At 41.0% G+C, this 18,794-nt stretch overlaps 1 protein-coding gene across 1 annotated transcript in view; it reads right to left on the bottom strand.

Annotated features, from left to right (window-relative positions):
- Window positions 1-18,794, bottom strand: part of LOC132365136 (collagen alpha-4(VI) chain-like) — a 59,522-nt gene that overhangs the window by 39,498 nt on the left and 1,230 nt on the right. The window contains 8 exon segments of the mRNA XM_059921825.1: window positions 5,020-5,380; window positions 5,383-5,663; window positions 8,556-8,681; window positions 8,684-8,956; window positions 8,959-9,159; window positions 10,431-11,018; window positions 14,681-14,936; window positions 14,938-15,287. Coding sequence (XP_059777808.1) covers window positions 5,020-5,380; window positions 5,383-5,663; window positions 8,556-8,681; window positions 8,684-8,956; window positions 8,959-9,159; window positions 10,431-11,018; window positions 14,681-14,936; window positions 14,938-15,287 — 2,436 coding nt within the window.

Here is an 18,794-nt window from a genome sequence, read left to right on the forward strand (position 1 = left end):
TAATGGATAAATACCCTAGCGCCCTCGACCTTTGGGTGGGACAACTCTGAGGAGAGCTCAACACAGTCTCCCTGAGTCCCCTGCAGAGCCGAACCCCAGGTGCCTCCAGCGATAGCATGCTCACTAGCTCAGCCTGTAAAGGCTGCCTCCTATTCCTCTCCCCTCCCCACACCCCAACAGTGTCCCCTGTGCTCAGCTCCCAGATAAATGATTTGCTTCTATATCCTCGTCTCAGAGTCTGTTTCTGATGAACACCATTTAAGACATGAGGTAAACATTGCTTCTCAAATGTGGAAGTTGAGAACAAGCTGAAAGTAAAATATCAGAGCATATTTGAAGCTATGGATTGTCTCAGCATCCAATATTCCTGCTTCCCATGCAAGTTATACTTTTTAAATACACAGACGAGAGTACACTTTATGAAGTTTAATCTAATTAATTAAAATTAATATAAAACTTCCTGGTTTTTTTATTGAAGTATAGTTGATTTACAATGTTGTGTTAATTTCTGCTGTACAGCAAAGTGATTCAGTTATACATATATATATATATATTCTTTTTCAGATTCTTTTCCATTATGATTTGTCACAGGATATCAAATATAGTTCCCTGTGCTATAGAGTAGGACCTTGTTGTTTACCCATTCTATATATACTGGTTGTCATTTGCTAATCCCAAACTCCCAATCCTTCCCTCCCCTTCCCCCTCCCCCCCTTGGCAACCACAAGTCTGTTCTCTATACCTGTGAGTTTGTAAAACTTTCTGTTTTAAATGAGCCTTACTTAAATGAATCACTTTGTGTTAAGGCCTAGACCCCAAAAGGCAAAATGGCTCTGCATTGAGATCCTGTCTCCACCACTTACTAGCATGCTTGCCTCACTGCATCTCAATTTACCAGTCTGTCAAACAAGAATCTTAACACCTACTCAGTAAGCTTATTGTAAGGGTTAAATAAGATCATGGAAACCCAGCAGAGATGATTATTAAAAATTCACAGTTAAGATCACCCAGTGTAGGGACTTCCCTGGAGGTCCAGTGGTTAAGACTCTGAGCTTCCAGTGCAGGAGACACGGGTTCAATCCCTGGTCAGGGAACTAAGATCCCATGTGCCGTGTGGTACAGCCAAATAATTTTAAAAAAGAAAAAAAAAGAAAAAATCACCCAGTGTTTTATTTTTGTCATGTAGCAGATTCCTCAAAAAGAATGAGACATAATTTTCTCCTCAATCCTTTCAGCCTTGTGTTGTTAATCTCTGAATTCCCTTGACCCTGGGAAGAATCAAAAGCCTTTTCATGGTTCCTGGCCAAAAGGGAAGTGGTCTGACTCATGGGAGCTGGGCTCCCTTACTCAGGACATCATTTGGGAGGACCTTGGTCTAAGAAATAAGCGAGACATCCTTATACTAAAAAAGTATTTGTTGTTTATCTGAATCAAATTCAAATTTAACTGGGCATCATGTATTTTATCTGACAACCCCACCCTGGAGGGGTAGGCATAGGAAGGGTTGTGGCTTGGAAGTGTTTGTTGAGTGCTTGGAGAATGGAAGAGAAATTATGGAAAGAGAAGGCAGAAACCAGAACCTTGCTGGAACCAGAACCCACTGGTAACAGGTGGATGACTGGCCTGGGTCTGAAAAAAGGACCACCGTGCAGGGAGGGGCATCTCTGTAGCCAGCCCCATGCAGCAGTGGCCCAAAGAGGCTCCGCTGCAGCTCAGGACTTTTGCACTGTCCACAGGAGCCAAGGGCCTTGAGTTCAGCCTGGCACTACACATTCTTGCCAAGCTTGGCAGACAGAAATTTTGGAGGAAAGAATATTTTTGACAGTCAGATGCTACTATGAATGCACATGTATTACATACACAAACCGCTTAGCAGAGGGTCTGATGCATAGCAGATGACCAATAAGTGGCAGATATTATGATCATTATGATCACCAAGGGAAGAATTCTGGTGAAATTGTCCCAAATTCTAAGCTACCCTCACCCCCAAACACCCTGGACTTTGGGCTGATTTTCTTTTTTTTTTCTTTTTTTTAAACATCTTTATTGAAGTATAATTTCCTTACAATGGTGTGTTAGCTTCTGCTTTATAACAAAGTTAATCAGTTATACATATACAATATGTTCCCATTTCTCTTCCCTCTTGCATCTCCCTCCCTCCCACCCTCCCCATCCCGCCCCTCTAGGTGGTCACAAAGCACTGAGCTGATCTCCCTGTGCTATGCGGCTGCTTCCCACTAGCTATCTACTTTACATTTGGTAGTGTATATATGTCCATGACACTCTCTTACCCTGTCACATCTCACCCCACCCCCTCCCCATATCCTCAAGTCCATTCTCTGGTAGGTCTGTGTCTTTATTCCCGTCTTGCCACTAGGTTCTTCATGGCCTTTTTTTTTTTTTTTTCCTTAGATTCCGTATATATGTGTTAGCATACTGTATTTGTTTTTCTCTTTCTGACTTACTTCACTCTGTATGACAGACTCTAACTCCATCCACCTCATTACAAATACCTCCATTTCATTTCTTTTTATGGCTGAGTAATATTCCATTGTATATATGTGCCACATCTTCTTTATCCATTCATCTGTCGATGGACATTTAGGTTGCTTCCATGTCCTGGCTATTGTAAATAGAGCTGCAATGAATATTTTGGTACATGACTCTTTTTGACCTATGGTTTTCTCAGGGTATATGCCCAGTAGTGGGATTGCTGGGTCGTATGGTAGTTCTATTTGTAGTTTTTTAAGGAACCTCCATACTGTTCTCCATAGTGGCTGTATCAATTTACATTCCCACCAACAGTGCAAGAGTGTTCCCTTTCCTCCACACCCTCTCCAGCATTTATTGTTTCTAGATTTTTTGATGATGGCCATTCTGACCGGTGTGAGATGATATCTCATTGTAGTTTTGATTTGCATTTCTCTAATGATTAATGATGTTGAGCATTCTTTCATGTGTCTGTAGGCCATCTGTATATCTTCTTTGGAGAAATGTCTATTTAGGTCTTCTGCCCATTTTTGGATTGGGTTGTTCGTTTTTTTGTTATTGAGCTGCATGAGCTGCTTGTAAATCTTGGAGATTAATCCTTTGTCAGTTGCTTCATTTGCAAATATTTTCTCCCATTCTGAGGGTTGTCTTTTGGTCTTGTTTATGGTTTCCTTTGCTGTGCAAAAGCTTTTAAGTTTCATTAGGTCCCTGGGCTGATTTTCTTGATTCCAAGTTTCTTTTTAGCTGTTACGTAATCTGGGAAATAAATCAACTCTCAACTCTTTATACTGTTTGTGAATCAGAAGGAGGGAAAAGAAGGCATCTCTCTCTTTTCTATAGAATATAGGCAGGGGGTGCCCAAACCAGTGAAATTCATATTTAACGGTTTTGATCCTCATTCCCCAAATAGAGAAAGGGACTAAAAAAATACAGGCCAAGGAGAAAGACAGGAATTTATTTAGATATTTGAAATCTCTAAACCTCAGCACAAATAATCAAGAAAATACAAGATCATTTAGTGATTGTCTCAAAAAAAAAAAAAAAGCTCAGTGATTTTCCCCTGAATATATAATCACAGCCTTGAATTCTTAAGTTAATTATCTACATTTCACATTGCCACCTTCGTTCTATAATTGTGATTTGAATCTGAGAAACACTAACATGGACAAGAGTAGAGAGACAAACAGACAGACAGACACAAAGATATTTATAACAACCTAGAAGTGGCAAATTTGGGATTTAAAATTCAGGCAGTTTGAGTGCAGGGAACCGTATTCAATACCTTGTAATAACCTATAAGGGAAAAGAATCTGAAAAAGAATATATATATACACGTATATATATATATATATATATATATATATATACGTGTATATATATATGTATGAATCACTTTGCTGTACACCTGAAATTAACACAACGTTGTAAATCAACTATACTTTAATTAAAAAATAAAGAAAAAAGAAAAAAATTCAGACGCATATACTTGACTGCTGTGTTTCTTTTGGTGTTTCTTTTAAACTGCACATACAGGAGGAGCTCACCTAACCAGCCTCTCCTAAGTGGCTCACCAGATAACTGACGTTCTCCCTTCCCTCTGGAAGAATACTTCTGGAGAAGTGTTGCTCCCACAATACAATGACGAGGCCCCCCAGTTGAACACTCCACACTTCTGCTTCACTCAGTGGAAGATTAGGCCCACCGAGAGTGATGTGGGTGTGTCCCCAGCCTATTTACGGCTGATTTGTTATTATAATTACACAGCAAATCAAACACTGTGAAAATCAATAGGATATGAGTGGTAATTAAAGGGGTTTATCACATATATGAAAACCACGTTAACTGCTTAGGAAAGACCCAGTAAAGGCAAGTTGTTTTCAAAGAAATTATTGGTGTACTAGATAGCACCCACAAAAGATTGCGTTTTTGAGATCATAAAAATCAATAAGGATTTCTGTACTCAGATTATTTCCAAAGTGGTTAAGTTCTCCTCCCACATGAAAGAAACTGAAACTGGAAATTATAGAAAATACACTATCAGATGATTAATGAAGAAAATACGTAGAACTCCAATCAGCAGGGCTTATATTCAAAGAAGCCTTGGCCCTACACAAAAGATTGGCAAATTAATGTTCATTTATTATGTTTTAAGCTGAAATTTTTAAATTCAAGAATTTAAAAATTGTGTCTTTTTAGCAATGATCTCCTGCTTTTAAGTGACTTAACATTTGATCAATCCATACTCAGATCCCTACGGCTTCTACTGTAAATATACATGTATTTTCATCCAATTCTTGTTAAAAGGAATGAGGGGTAAGACAGGAAGAGGCAGAAATGTCCACTTTTCACTTCATGTTCTGTACTGTTTGGCATCAAGATAAAATAAAGATTTTATAAGTTTTGTTTCTGTTTTGTAACGAATTGACTCCATAATCTTTTCTTGGATGGGGGGTAGAGGAGTTGGGTGAGTGGAGCAAAAGCAAAGATTAAAAAAAAAAAAAATCAAATTTTTGGAAAAGGTGCTCCTACCTTCTTGTAGGGCGGAGCTCATCCCAGACACAGAAGCCCTTTTGCCCGAAATCTCAGGACAGAGCTGGTTCTTAATCTTGCTTCCCACAACACTGAGTTGCAAAAAAGATTCCAGGGGTATGACATGCTTCCAAGGAGGATATGATGCTATCTTTTCCAGGTTCATGCTGTCCAAGGCAAGTTGGGTACCCACTGCGTAGACAGTCACCCCAATTCTGCAGAGGAGGGAAGCCGGTCTGGACACATTGTCCTGGGAGAAGCCTTCCATGATGACCACGCCTACCTGCTGCACACCTTGCTGGAACAGACTGTCCTTCTCCTGAATGAAAACCTCATTCCTTAGGAAATCCAAAGCAGCACCAGGAAGCAGCAGGAAGTCTTGGTCCTTCCTCCTCTTCTTCTGTAGGTTAATTTGTCCAGAAGCTCCAAGATCTTGGCTGGATTCTGAAATGTATCCAGAGAAAACTCAAGTCGTGGTTCCTCACTGTAAAAGACCAAGCCAATTCGTACAACATCTGGATGAATACTTAGAGAGCTGATGGTGGTCTTTAAGAAATTGACAACATGTTGGAAATTCGATTGCTGAGCCCTGCTAAATTCCTCAATGAGGAACACCAAGTCAGCTGGGATAGCAGTTGGACACGCTATAAAAAAACAAAAACAGAAAGAAGGGCTTTAGCATGAGAACAGAGGAATAAAGACAACAGTCCTTTTGTATACAAAAGTTGTATTATGCTATATTTTTATATACTATAATAATATATTTAGTATTACAAATTGTAATAATATATATTGTACTAACTTATATTCATGCTCATTAAAATTTAGTGGAAGCCTTTATGACCATCATTTGGCATGATGGTCAAAGAACATCATAGGGTTCAAAATTTTTCAAGTGAAAGTGTGCTCACATCACTTGTCAAATATGTAAATATATGAATATACACAAGAAAGGGCCTTAAGATCATTTTTCAATTCATCTAAGTCCATTAGGAGCATCTGAATCTTCCTTGACTAGTTTTTTCTTCATTTTTCTGGTTTCAGGAAACCCTGGGTCAAATTCTCTTTTCTAGGCCTGAAACCTTTTTGATTTAATAATTGTTCCTCTTTTGGTAAAAGATGGAAATAAAAAATGGTGACTATTGTGCACCTTTCTCTGATAAATTTCATGTCATTTTTAACAGAGGCAACAGGAAATATTGCAAGTTCCTACGAAAAATCTTTGTCCAAAAATTGCACCAAATGGCTGCTTCATTTTGCTATGAAAGAACCATTCCTTTAACCTGTCTCACACAGAGGTTAATGGAGTTCTGACTGCATAAACTCCCTTCTGAGATCACTCCAGACCCCTCCTACCCAATTTAAGGCAGGGCCTGAAGTAGGGAAATCCACAGTGTCTGCATAACAAAAAGGTCCAAATCTACTTTGACATATGAAAATACAAATCTCCTTAGCAGAGAGCCAAAACCACATAAGCAGAGGACTGAATCCAATGTGTAGACAACTGGATACTGTGAAACAAAGTTTAGAGAAGAGACTATAGGGGTGACAGAATAACGCTTTGACTTATCTTTGGTCTCCTGATGTCCTGAAATTTTCCATTTGGTCCTTTTTTTATAAAGAATCAAAAATCAATCCTAGATTTAAAAAGAGGATGTTACCCCTGATTTTTCTAAGTCTGAAATGCCTTCTCTAGAAACTTCAAGCACCTTTGACTTCTCCCTTCTTTCACCTGCTGGTGCCAAGTGCTATCTTTCTCCTGTCCAGGTGTCTCCAAGATTCATCCTGTTTCCTCATCATCAGAGCCACCATCAGGATTTACCCAGTCATCCTCCCTGTGTGGACAGATGACAGCTCAGCCTTAAGCAAGCTGTGGATGAGTCTTATGGAATCCATCCTGCCCACTGAAGGCTTTCTTAAAGGCCACTTTGGTGGTGTCATTTTTCCTGCTTAAAAGCCTATAGTCACTTCCCAGTGCCTTTGGGACCCGGTAATCAGGGTCCATCTTCCCTGATCCAATCTCATCCCTCACTCTTTTAACCCCCACCCCATTCCCAATTGGCTCCCTTTTTTCACTTTCTTACCCTTCGTCCAGCCCATTCCCACTTCCACACCCTCACTCATGCTATTCCCCTTACCAAGAGTGTCCTCCTCCTTTCTCCCTATATATTAAAATCATACCCATTATTGAGGGGCCAAAAAAGTTCTTCCTGGGTCAGGTTCTCCACTACACCCTCCTTTTGCTCTATTTCTACTTAATGTAGGGTTCATAGGTGCTTCTTTTTTCCTTATTATCTCTGCCTGGATTTTCCTCTTCTTGTCTCACATGTTGCCTCTAAAATCCCAAGGACTCTCAAGCTCTAGATGTTGAGAGGTCTGGGCAGAGCTATGATAGTTCAGAGAAAGGAGGGATTGATCACTTCTACTTGTGGGGATGCTCCAGCAAGAAGGTAACTTAAGAGCTGAAGGATAAAGTTTTGACTGTGGGCATTTTAGGCTGATGGTATAGTTTGTCCAAGAGCAGAGACAGAGGTGGAAAAGTATGACAGATACACAGCAAATGGTGAATAGTTCAGCTTGGCTCATGGTTAGAATGTATAAAGGGACTTAGCAGGAAATAAGGCTCAGTTGTTCTCAACGAACAGTGGAACACAACCCCATGGGACATTAGGAAATATATGGTGGTGTTTTGAATTGTGATAAGATTCAGGGATGCTACTGGAAGGGACCAGGGATGTTAAGCCCTCAACAATGTACAGGACAATCCTACATTATGAATTCTATCACCCAAAATGCCATTAGCCTCTCCCTTGAGCATCTTAAATGCGAACCCTAAGGAAGGACTTTATTTGATCTCTGAGGAGAAGACTGAATGCTCCTTCTTCTGGAAAAGGCATATAGTAACTTAGATTATTATTCAGAAATATTCACTCCCTACACCTCACTTCCATGAGAGGAACATACTTTCTTACTGCACTAATGACGACATAGCCTTATGACTTGCTTTTGCCAATGGAATGTTGGCAGATGATAAAGCAGAGGTTTGAAAAATGCTTTTGCAACTGGATTTTCTCTCTTACACCTCTGTAATTACCATGGAAAGGATATGCCCAGACTAGCCTAATGATCCCAGTAGGAAGGTGACATCTAAGGAGCAGAAGCAAAAGTAGATGAGCCAACCCTCAGCCAAATCCCAAATCTGTGAATAAGCCCAGGCAAGATCAGCAAAGCCCAATGAAGTTGAGCCCAATGAATATCAGCTGACCCCCAGCAGATCTGTGAAAATAAATGATTCTTTTCAGCCACCGACTTTTTGGATGGCTTGTTATGCAGCATCCTTGTGACCATAGTTAACTAATACAAGGTATGTGCCTGAGGCAAACCCATGCCTCCTCCTCTTCCCCATCCAGTGGTGCTACTGTCCTAGAACTGAGGAACCTAGAATGCCCCCTTCTCTGTTCTTTCCCCAGACTTTCTTGTTATGCTGAGAACCTCCTCCCACACAGTGGCTCAAACACCTAGGGACCAAACCTTACCTTCTATAGGCTCCATCTTGGCTTCGTTCTTCATCTCAAGCTGCCCAGTTCCTTGGATCACCCCACTCACATCCTGCATCACCTGTCTGACCCTGTCTTGTCCTTGCATCTCATATACAAGGGATGGGGTGCCCATCCCTGTAGTTCTCTCTTGTCAGAGTCTTGAACACCCACAGACATGACTTTCATGCCTTTCTCCCTCAATGTCTCTGCAGCCTCATGGACCTCATCCTCAGATTTGTCTGAGGTAATGACCACTGCATACTGGGGAATGCCCTGGAGAAACCGGCTTCCCGCTGCCTCCTGGAAGAAAGTCTGATAAAGGTATCGTAGAGCTTTGCCTGTCCTCCTGGAGCCTCCCCGAAGTACAAAGTGTTCATGGATGTGAGTCATCATCTCATCCTGGGTTTGTAAGTGTTGAACAAAAATTCAGTGTGACCTTGACCACCGTATCAAGCCAGCCCAATCTGGTACTTGTCTCTGCAAACATCCAGCATGCCAACCACTCTGGAGATGAAAGTCTGCATCCACTGGAAACTGGTCCATGATGTGTTCTGTGAGGTGTAAGTGAGAAAGACCACATCTGCATAATGCTGGGCAGAATCTGGAATTAGAGAAGGGTTGTGGGGGGGAGTACATCAAATCAAGATCTCTTGAAAATTGAATACAAGGATGGTTTTCTGTGGGGAATATAAGAGGGAGAGGTGCTATATATGTAACGCTGCACATACTGTACTTTCATCTCCTCTGTGTAAAACTCTATCACAAGGCTCTCTCCCTCCCATACCTTGCTGCCTGTGTTGTCTGCTTTTCTAGACTAAAGTATCTTTCAATTATTCTTCTTCTTTATTAAATACATTGTTTATAAAATTATTGAATTTAACTATAGGATAAAGGATGTTTTGAATTCACAAAAGAAACAAGTTTAATTATCAATTATGTTACTCATATCTGTAACTTGCATTGAAGTAAGGCTATTTTTTAAAACATTACAGTGTATTTTTCACTACATATATAACATTTTATAGTTTTGTTTTAATACAAGAAACCATAATAAACTATAAGCAATAGGTCCAAATCTCACCACTAGATAAACCCTGGAATCACCCTTTCTAGGTGGTCTCACCTTCAAATTCCATCAACAGGGTGTAGGATACTATAAAGCATTTTAGTTTTTGCTTTTCTGGAAAAGCAAAAATGGTGTTTCATTGTTGTTTTAATTTGTATCAGTACAATTGTTGTTCTCAATTCTTACTTACTGGCCATGGCCAAAAATGCTTATTGCATCTAATTTACATTTAAATGTTTTAAAATATGCTTATTGGATAGGGCTATATATTACATGCAACTCTCGGGATATGAGATAATTTCAGTCATGTATACACGTATGATAATTAAACTTTAATAACTTAATCTTCAAAAAAAATTATTCTTCTTCAACCAATGGAGGAAGCAAGGGAAGTTAACATATACTGAGCAGTTACTTTGTGCTAAAGACATTTATACATTTGTATCTATTTTAATCCTCATAAACCATCCTACTAAGCAAGTATTATTATCTTTGTTGCACAGATGAGGAAACTGAAGTGTACAAGTGAAGCTGCTGGCCCATGCTCACACAACTAGGAAGTGGCAAAGGCAGGATTTAAGAAAATAGGTCTTTTGGACTCCAAAACCCAGGCTGTTTCCTCTGAAGAGCATGGTAGGATGTTCTTTTCCACCTATGACAACTCCATTCATCCTTCAAGCCCCAGCTCATCCAGGAAGTCTCCCCAGGTTCTCCGGTGATGACCTCCCACTACACTCAGTGTTTCTTCACTCCCATTGGAATTAGGCGTCCTTGTTGGAATGTTGGGTTTTGACAGGACCTCTTACCTTTGATCTTGCCCTCCATGGCCAAGCACAGAGTCTGGAGAATGCTTCCTGAGAAATCCTGCAGGATGTTGAAGTTTTCAGCATTGAAGAGAAACTTCTCCAATGGCTCACTGGCTATTGTTTTCAACTCCTGGACATTCTGGACGTTGACCCCTACCACGTACACCACAACCCCATCTTCTTTCAACCTGTCAGCTGCCTCCTGGACTTCATCATTTGACTCCCCATCTGTCACCAGGATAACTACCTGGGGAACCCCATCCTTAGCCTGGCTGCCAGCTGCCTCAGTCAAGTAGTTGGTCCTGACAAACTCCAGGGCACTCCCTGTGTTTGTGCCTCCTGTATGGTAGGGCACGTTCCGGGTATGCTCCAGGACCACACTCTTCAGAGGGTGGTGGTTCAGCCGAAAGGCTGGGTAGATGTTGTCATTATACTGTGCGAGTCCCACTCGGATCTGGTCACTGCTGATGTCCAGCCCCAAGATGACAGGGTGAAGGAAGTTCTTCACTTTCTGGAAGTTCTGGGGTCCTATGCTGGTTGAGTTGTCTACTAGGAAGACAATGTCAGCCAGGACTGCTTCTCTGCAAGCTGCAAGAGAGGACAAAAGGGGTGGGGTCTGCGGGTCTTCACTCAAAATGCTTAGAACCAATGGAGCTGAACGGTGCACAAAAAGGGAGAGCAATGCCAGGCAGCCTATAGGCAGTGGTCCTCAGACACCCTAAATGACACTGTGCTCAAAGAAGTGACAACATCCCTTGTGCCCCTCCTTCCCTCCACTCATCATGTTCTGAGGTTTCTGTCCTGCCTCCATCTTGAAATTCACTTGGACAATCCCTTGAATCTCATTAAGGAGAAAAGCACTTGTGTAAATGCTTCTCAGCATGCTGAGAAAGGGGCTGTCCTCTTTCCAGTGGGAATAAACCTTGTCTCTAGGAGTGTGCCAGCCCCAACTGGTCAGAAAGCTGAATACAGCCTGTATTCCACAACACATCTCATTGCCACTCCACCACCTAGGAGCCCTGTGACCTACTTATAACTCACCTCTTTGAGACTTGATTTTCTTCTCTGCAGCACTGACATTTTTATACCAGCCCTCATACTCTCACAGGGTTGTTTTGAGGATAAAAGAGGATAAGCTCCTATATTAGACAATGTCAGTGCTCTACCCAGGTCCTTTTGGATTTCTTTTTTTTTTTAATTTATTTTATTGAAATATAGTTGACTTACAATGCTGTGTTAATTACTGCTGTACAGCAAAGTGATTCATTTATACATATATATGTTCTTTTTCATATTCTTTTCTTTTTTTAAGTATATTTTCCCTTTTTAAAAAAATCTATCTATTTATTTATTTATTTATTTATTTATTATTTTGGCTTCTCCAGGTCCCAGTTGTGGCATGCGAGATCTCTAGTTGTGACATGCAGGCTTTTAGTTGTAGCATGGATGTGGGATCCAGCTCCCCAACCAAGGATTGAACCCGAACCCCTGCATTAGGAGCATGGAGTCCCACCCACTGGACCACCAGGAAAATCCCCATAATCTTTTCCATTATGGCTTATCACAGGATATTGAATATAGTTCCCTGTGCTATACAGTAGGACCTTGTTGTTTATCCATTCTATATATAACACTTTACATCTGCTAATCCCAAACTCCCAATCCATCCCTTCCCTCTTGGCAACCACAAGTCTGTTCTCTATATCTGTGATTCTGTTTCTGTTGCACAGATAAGTTCATTTGTGTCATATTTTAGATTCCACATATAAATGATATCATTTGGTATGTGTCTTTGTCTGGCTTATGTCACTTAGCATGATAATCTCTAGGTCCATCCATGTTGTTGCAAATGGCATTATTTCATTCTTTTTTATGGCTGAGTAGTATTGTATAGGTGTACCACATCTTCTTTATCCATTTTTCTATCAATGGACATTTAGGTTGCTTCCATGTCTTGGCTACTGTAAACAGTGCTGCTATGAACAAAGTGGTGTATGTATCTTGGATTTCTTTTTACCATTTCTGTACACTGCTCTGTGGAGGACTTCTCTTCAGCTATTGGAGTTGTTTATCCCACAATATATGAAGGTCGAACCCCTTGCCTTGGGTCAAGACAACCCTGTGGCATAACTTACACTCCTGAGTTCTCCTGTGAGATTAAGCTAGAATTACCCTCTGTGACAGTTTTGCCTGAGATCACATCCTTCCTTCCTTTCCTCTCCTTCTCTGTCCTGCATCCTCCACATCCTTACTAACCTCCTTTGGGAGCTCTTCCATAATAAATAATATGTATCCAAATCCTTGTCTCAGGCTCTGTTTCTAAAGCACACAATCTAAGACATTTGCTCTATCGGAATGGATCTGCCCTAAAAGACCTGGGATCAAGTTCTAGCTCTGCCATCCAGTTTTGTTACCTTTAGCCTCAATTTCCTCACACACAAAAAGCAAATAATGATACTAATTGTGTTATATATCTATGTAAAAACAAATACTAATTGCCTTATGTATCATACATATCCCTATGTGTCTAACAAAAAATTGCCTTACGTATCTATCAGTCAGCAAGGTAAACAAGCTTTGAAAACGATGTAACACCAAGCAAATGGTAGTTATTATTACTATGTATATAAAACCTCTCTGTAAACCTTGAAGCAGGAAACAAAAGTAAGGTATATAATTTGGCAAAACAAATACAATACTCCCACCACATTCTGTGGTATCAAATGGGTCAAAAGTTTTAGCACTTCTTCCAGTTGACCTCCCTTATGTAGAAATACCAAAATAATGAGCAAGTAATGAAGGCTCTATCCTTTTGTGGGTTTTGATGGGACGCACAAGCAATCTTCTCTTTCTCTGCTCAAACATCTGTGCTTTCTTATAGTTTAGTAGTTAATTTATAAAGAATTTCCCTAAGTTTATGCCCCATCACCACCAACAGATGGACAAAGTTGATGACAGGTATATCATCACAGGTAATGACCCTAATGCTTCTGGGCACCTCCGATGGGCTAAGTGCTGTGATAAGCATTTTATTTGCATAAATTTCTTTAATGCTTTCAACAACTCTCTGAGGCAGGTACTGTCATCTCAGGAAGAAAATTTAAATTCAGAGAAATAAAGTAACTGTTCAAGATGGCCCAGAAAGTAGAGATTTGGGATTTGAACCCAGATCTTCCTTTTCCCTCAATTCACCCTCTTAACCAGCACATTATACCAACACACTGGCAGCAAAATAAGCAAGCTTCCTGGGGGAATCTACTGGCCCTCTCCCCTCCTCTGTCCCCATCCAGGCAATACGGGTAAGTTAATCTAGGAATAATAATATCATTCTAGGAACAACTATTTTTTCCTTCAAAAACAAACATACACTATGTCTGTATATAGAACCCTCATAAGGCCCACAGGATATAAAAATAGTTGAGAAATCTTTGGTCAACAATTGGAGAGGAGCATAAAGTGTAGTTGGTTTAGTGAAATTCTAATATTAAAGTTAAACATGCACAATATCTAGAGAAAACTTGAATTCAAAAAGATACATGCACCCCAATGTTCATAGCAGCACTATTTACAATAGTCAAGACATGGAAGCAATCTAAATGTCTATCGACAGATGAATCAATAAAGAAGATGTGGTACATATATACAGTGGAATATTACTCGGCCATAAAAAAGAATGAAATAATGTCATTTGCAGCAACATGGATGGGCCTAGAGATTATCATACTAAGTGAAGTAAGCCAGAAAGAGAAAGAGAAATATTATATGATATCACTTACATGTGAAATCTAAACAAATGATACAAATGAACTTATGTACAAAACAGAAACAGACTCACAGACATAGAGAACAAACTTATGGTTACCAAAGGGGAAGGGGGAGGGGGAGGGATAAATTAGGAGATTGGGATTAGCAGATACACACTACTCTATATAAAACAAACAACAAGGTCCTACTGTATAGCACAGGAAACTATATTCAATGTCTTGTAATAACCTATAATGGAAAAGAAAAATATATATATATATATAATATATATATGTATACACACACGTATGTGTATATATATCTGAATCACTTTGGTGTACACCAGAAACTGACACAACGTTGCAAATCAACTATACTTCAATTAAAAATTAATTAATTAATTAAGCATGCACACATATGGAAGGGATATATGGGAAGGATAAGAGATAAATCTTTGAGTTCCGTGACTTCTCGATCAGAAATAAAAAGAGAAAAAGCCTTTGTACCTGGAGAGACGTGGCCGACAGGTGGAGCTGCCTTTGCCAACGTATCACAGAGCTCCTGGCGTAGCTTCAGGGCGAAACTGCCCAAACCAGAGAAGTTGGGAACAAAGGCGACGAACTTCTCCACAGGACTGCTCGAAATCTCCTTGAGCTCTGCTGAAACCGCATCTCCGACGCCCATGGCGTAGAGGAGGATGCCCGCCCTCCTAAAGGCATCTGTGGGCTTTTGCACGTGGTCCTCTGCTGGGCTGCTGCCGATCGATCACCACGGCGACTTGAGGCACGCCCTGGCTTGCCCGGCTCCCCGCTGTTTCCTGGAAGTGGTGATCTAGGAGGAACTGCAGGGCCAGCCCCATCTTGTGGCCCCCCGGCGTAAATGGAAACCTCTGGATGTGTCTCAGCACTTCGCCTTCGCGATGGTAGGTGGAAAGGAGGAACTCGGATTGGGGCTGGTCACTGTACCGGGCCAGCCCCACGCGGACCGCCTCTCTGCTGACATTGAAGCCGTTGACCACAGTGTACAAGAAGCTCCGCACGCTGCGGGTGTTCTGGGGGTTGTTGCTGGTGTCCACCAGAAACACGACATCTCCCACAGAGTCCTCCCTGCACACTAGGGAAGAGAATCCACAAAATTGTTAGCTACTGGCTGTTAACACATCTCTCCCGATTTAGTGCCTTTGCACCCCACAGCTCTTTGATGACAGCTAATATGCACGCGGCCCAGACACACCATCATCTTCCTTTGCTTCCTCATGGCCACCATCTACCCTGGTTCACCTGCCGCCCTGTGTTCCATTCTAACAGATATCTGACCCTTCAATTAGACCCCTGGCCATGGTCCTCCATTTATCCCTTAAACCTCATAAAAGAAACCAGCTTTCTACCAATAGAGGATGCTGTTGGAACCCCACCTAGATCCCCTTTGCCAGTAGCACACCCGTGCCCCAGCTGCTTCAAGCGCTACAGTCACCTGCTTCCGGCTGAGACTTTGTCCAGAGACCTGCTCCTGGCTGAAGGGAGCAGCCTCATCTAGAGACACCTGGGAAGTTATACTGCCGCCACCACCCTGGGTGGGCAGTGTTTGATCACATGGAGATAAAAATGCCTGGCCCCCTTGCATTAACTGAAACCATTCATGGTGTTATTTATGCCCCAGTGGCTCCCATGGCTCAGGCCCAGGCTTGATTTTATGGGAGGCTGCATGCTTGCTTGGCTGCTTCTCCCCCTAGCCTACCTCACTTCTGTCACTCCTTTACAGGTTTGTCCTAAAGAGTCCTGCCTCAAAATAACATGTTCACCAAATCCCTGTCCCCGGCTCTGCTTCTAGAGAAGCTGACCTAAGGCATCAACTTTCCACCTTTGACCTCTGACCTTCCCTGGCCACCACAAGCCTCTTTAAGTCTGACACGTGGCATTACCATAGGTGTGACTCACATTTGTCCTTTGGCACCTTGAACTCAAAGCTACATCGTGTGATTACTTCTCCCAAACCCAGCTCTAATTCTGGGAACCACATTCCCCACTGTGGTCAGACCAAGTAGCACTGCAGCTGGGCCCACCCTGGTCTCCAGCATGGAGGGGATCAGACACCAGGTGGCTGCAGGACCTGAGCACATAGCTCATCTCTCTGGTTCTTGGATTGCGTTTCCCTAGAATAAAGGGGTTGACCACATGACCTGGTGTCTTCAACTCCAACTTTGTTTTTCTGTGACTCAGTGCATAATTATCCCAACTGGGTAACTGCATTTACATTTGGTTTTGTGCCAGCAGTGTTAAACCCTGGCTTGGGCTAGCCCTGCACTATCTCTGTAGCTTTGTCTCTCTACCCTCTGCACTTCTCTGCCTGTGTTCCAGGCTCCTTAGCCCAGCTTCTAAACTCTCCACGCTTCTACCTGCCACTGGCCTTTAACGTGCTGTTCCCCCTCCAACACTGTTGGTGGGAATGTAAATTGGTGTAGCCACTATGGAAAACAGTATGGAGGTTCCTTAAGAAACTAAAAATAGAGCTACCATATAATCCAGCAATCCCACTCCTGGGCATATATCTGGAGAAAACTATAGTTCAAAAAGATACATGCACCCCAATGTTCACTGCAACACTATTTACAATAGACAGGACATGGAATCAACCTAAGTGTCCATCGACAGATGAATGGATAAAGAAGATGTGGTATATATACACAATGGAATAGTATTTGGCCATAAAAAAGAATGAAATAATGCCATTTGCAGCAACATGGATGGACCTAGAGATTATCATACTAAGTGAAGTAAGTCAGACGGAGAAAGACAAATCTCATATATCACTTATATGTGGAATCTAAAATATGACAGAAATGAACTTATGTACAAAACAGAAACAGGCTCACAGACATAGAGAACAGACGTGTGGTTGCCAAAGGGGAAAGGCAGGAGAGGGATAAATTAGGAGCTAGGGATTGACAGATATACACTACTATACATAGAATAGATAACCAACAAGGGCCTACTGTATACCACAGGGAACTATATTCAATATCTTGTAATGACCTATAATGGAAAATAATCTGAAAAAGAATATATATATATATATATATACACATATTATACTTATATATATGAATAACTGAATCACTTTGCTGTACATCAGAAACTAGCACAACATTGTAAATCAACTATACTTCAATTAAAACAAAATGCTTTTCCCTCCATCATTTCTTTTTTTTTTTTTAATTTTTATTTTACACTGGAGTATAGTTGATTAACGGTGTTGTGTTAGTTTCAGGTGTACAGCAAAGTGATTCAGTTATACATATACATGTATCTATTCTTTATCAAAAATTTTTCCCATTTAGGTTATTACAGAATACTGAGCAGAGTTCCCTGCTGCTATACAGTAGGTCCTTGCTGGTTATCTATCTTAAATATAGCTGCGTGTACATGTCAATCCCAAACTCCCAATCTATCCCTCCCCCCTGCCACCCTTCCCCCCGGTAACCATTAGTTCCTTCTCTAAGTCTGTGAATCTGTTTCTGTTTTGTAAATAAGTTCATTTGTATCTTTTTTTTTTAGCTTCTGCATATAAGCAATATCATATGATATTTGTCTTTCTCTGCCTGACTTATTTCACTTAGTATGCTAATCTCCAGGTCCACCCATGTTGCTGCAAATGGCATTATTTCATTCTTTTTTATAGCTGCATAGTATTCCATTCTATATATGTACCACATCTTCCTTATCCATTTATCTGTCAATGGACATTTTGGTTGCTTCCATGTCTTGGCCATTGTAAACAGTGCTGCAATGAACATTGGGGTGCACATATGCTTTCAAGTCATGTTTTTCTCCAGATATATGCCCAGGAGTAGGATTGCTGGATCATATGGTAGCTCTATTTTTAGTTTTTTAAGGAACCTCCATACTGTTCTCCTTTGTAACACTGTAAATCAACTATACTTCAATTTTTTAAAAAATGCTGTTCCCTCCATCAAATTTCTTTTTTCTCTTTTTTTCTTCTTCTGGTAAATTCCCATAGAATCATGTCCTTTTATCCTGGTTTGTAACATAACATTCATTAGTGTGCTTCTTCAATTAATGACAACCTCCCCAGCTAGAGTGGGCTCCGTGAAAACATATACCATACATTTTGTTTGTTGGTCCACCACTCAAGTGTCTAGCATAGAGTAGTCACCCAAAAAATGTTGGTGGAAGGAAATGTTTGGGAAAGAGAGAGGGTGAGAGGGGGGGAAGAAGGGAGAAGACTTCACTTACAAGGATGGGAACGTTGAACATGAATGAAACCAAATCAGGGAATCAGAAAATTCTAGAGGTAGAATAACCCTATAAAACTATGCAGTGCAATACTGCAGCCACTAGGTATGTGTGGCTGTTTAGCACCTGAACTGTAGCTAGTGTGACTGAGAGAAATGAAATTTTAAGTTTTGCTGAATTTTATTGTATTTTAATTTAAATAGTCACACGTGTCTAGTGCCCACTGTATTGAAGAGTGCAAGTATAGAATGAATTCAATTCACCTATCTCACAGATAAGGAAAATAAGACCTAGAAAGGCAAAGTAACATGTGTAAATCTGTTCAAAGAGCCAGCATTAGAAACCAGGTCCCTTGACATCTAGCCCA

The sequence above is a fragment of the Balaenoptera ricei genome, chromosome 4 (genome assembly GCF_028023285.1).
Source record: "Balaenoptera ricei isolate mBalRic1 chromosome 4, mBalRic1.hap2, whole genome shotgun sequence".
In the NCBI taxonomy this organism is placed as follows: domain Eukaryota; kingdom Metazoa; phylum Chordata; class Mammalia; order Artiodactyla; family Balaenopteridae; genus Balaenoptera; species Balaenoptera ricei.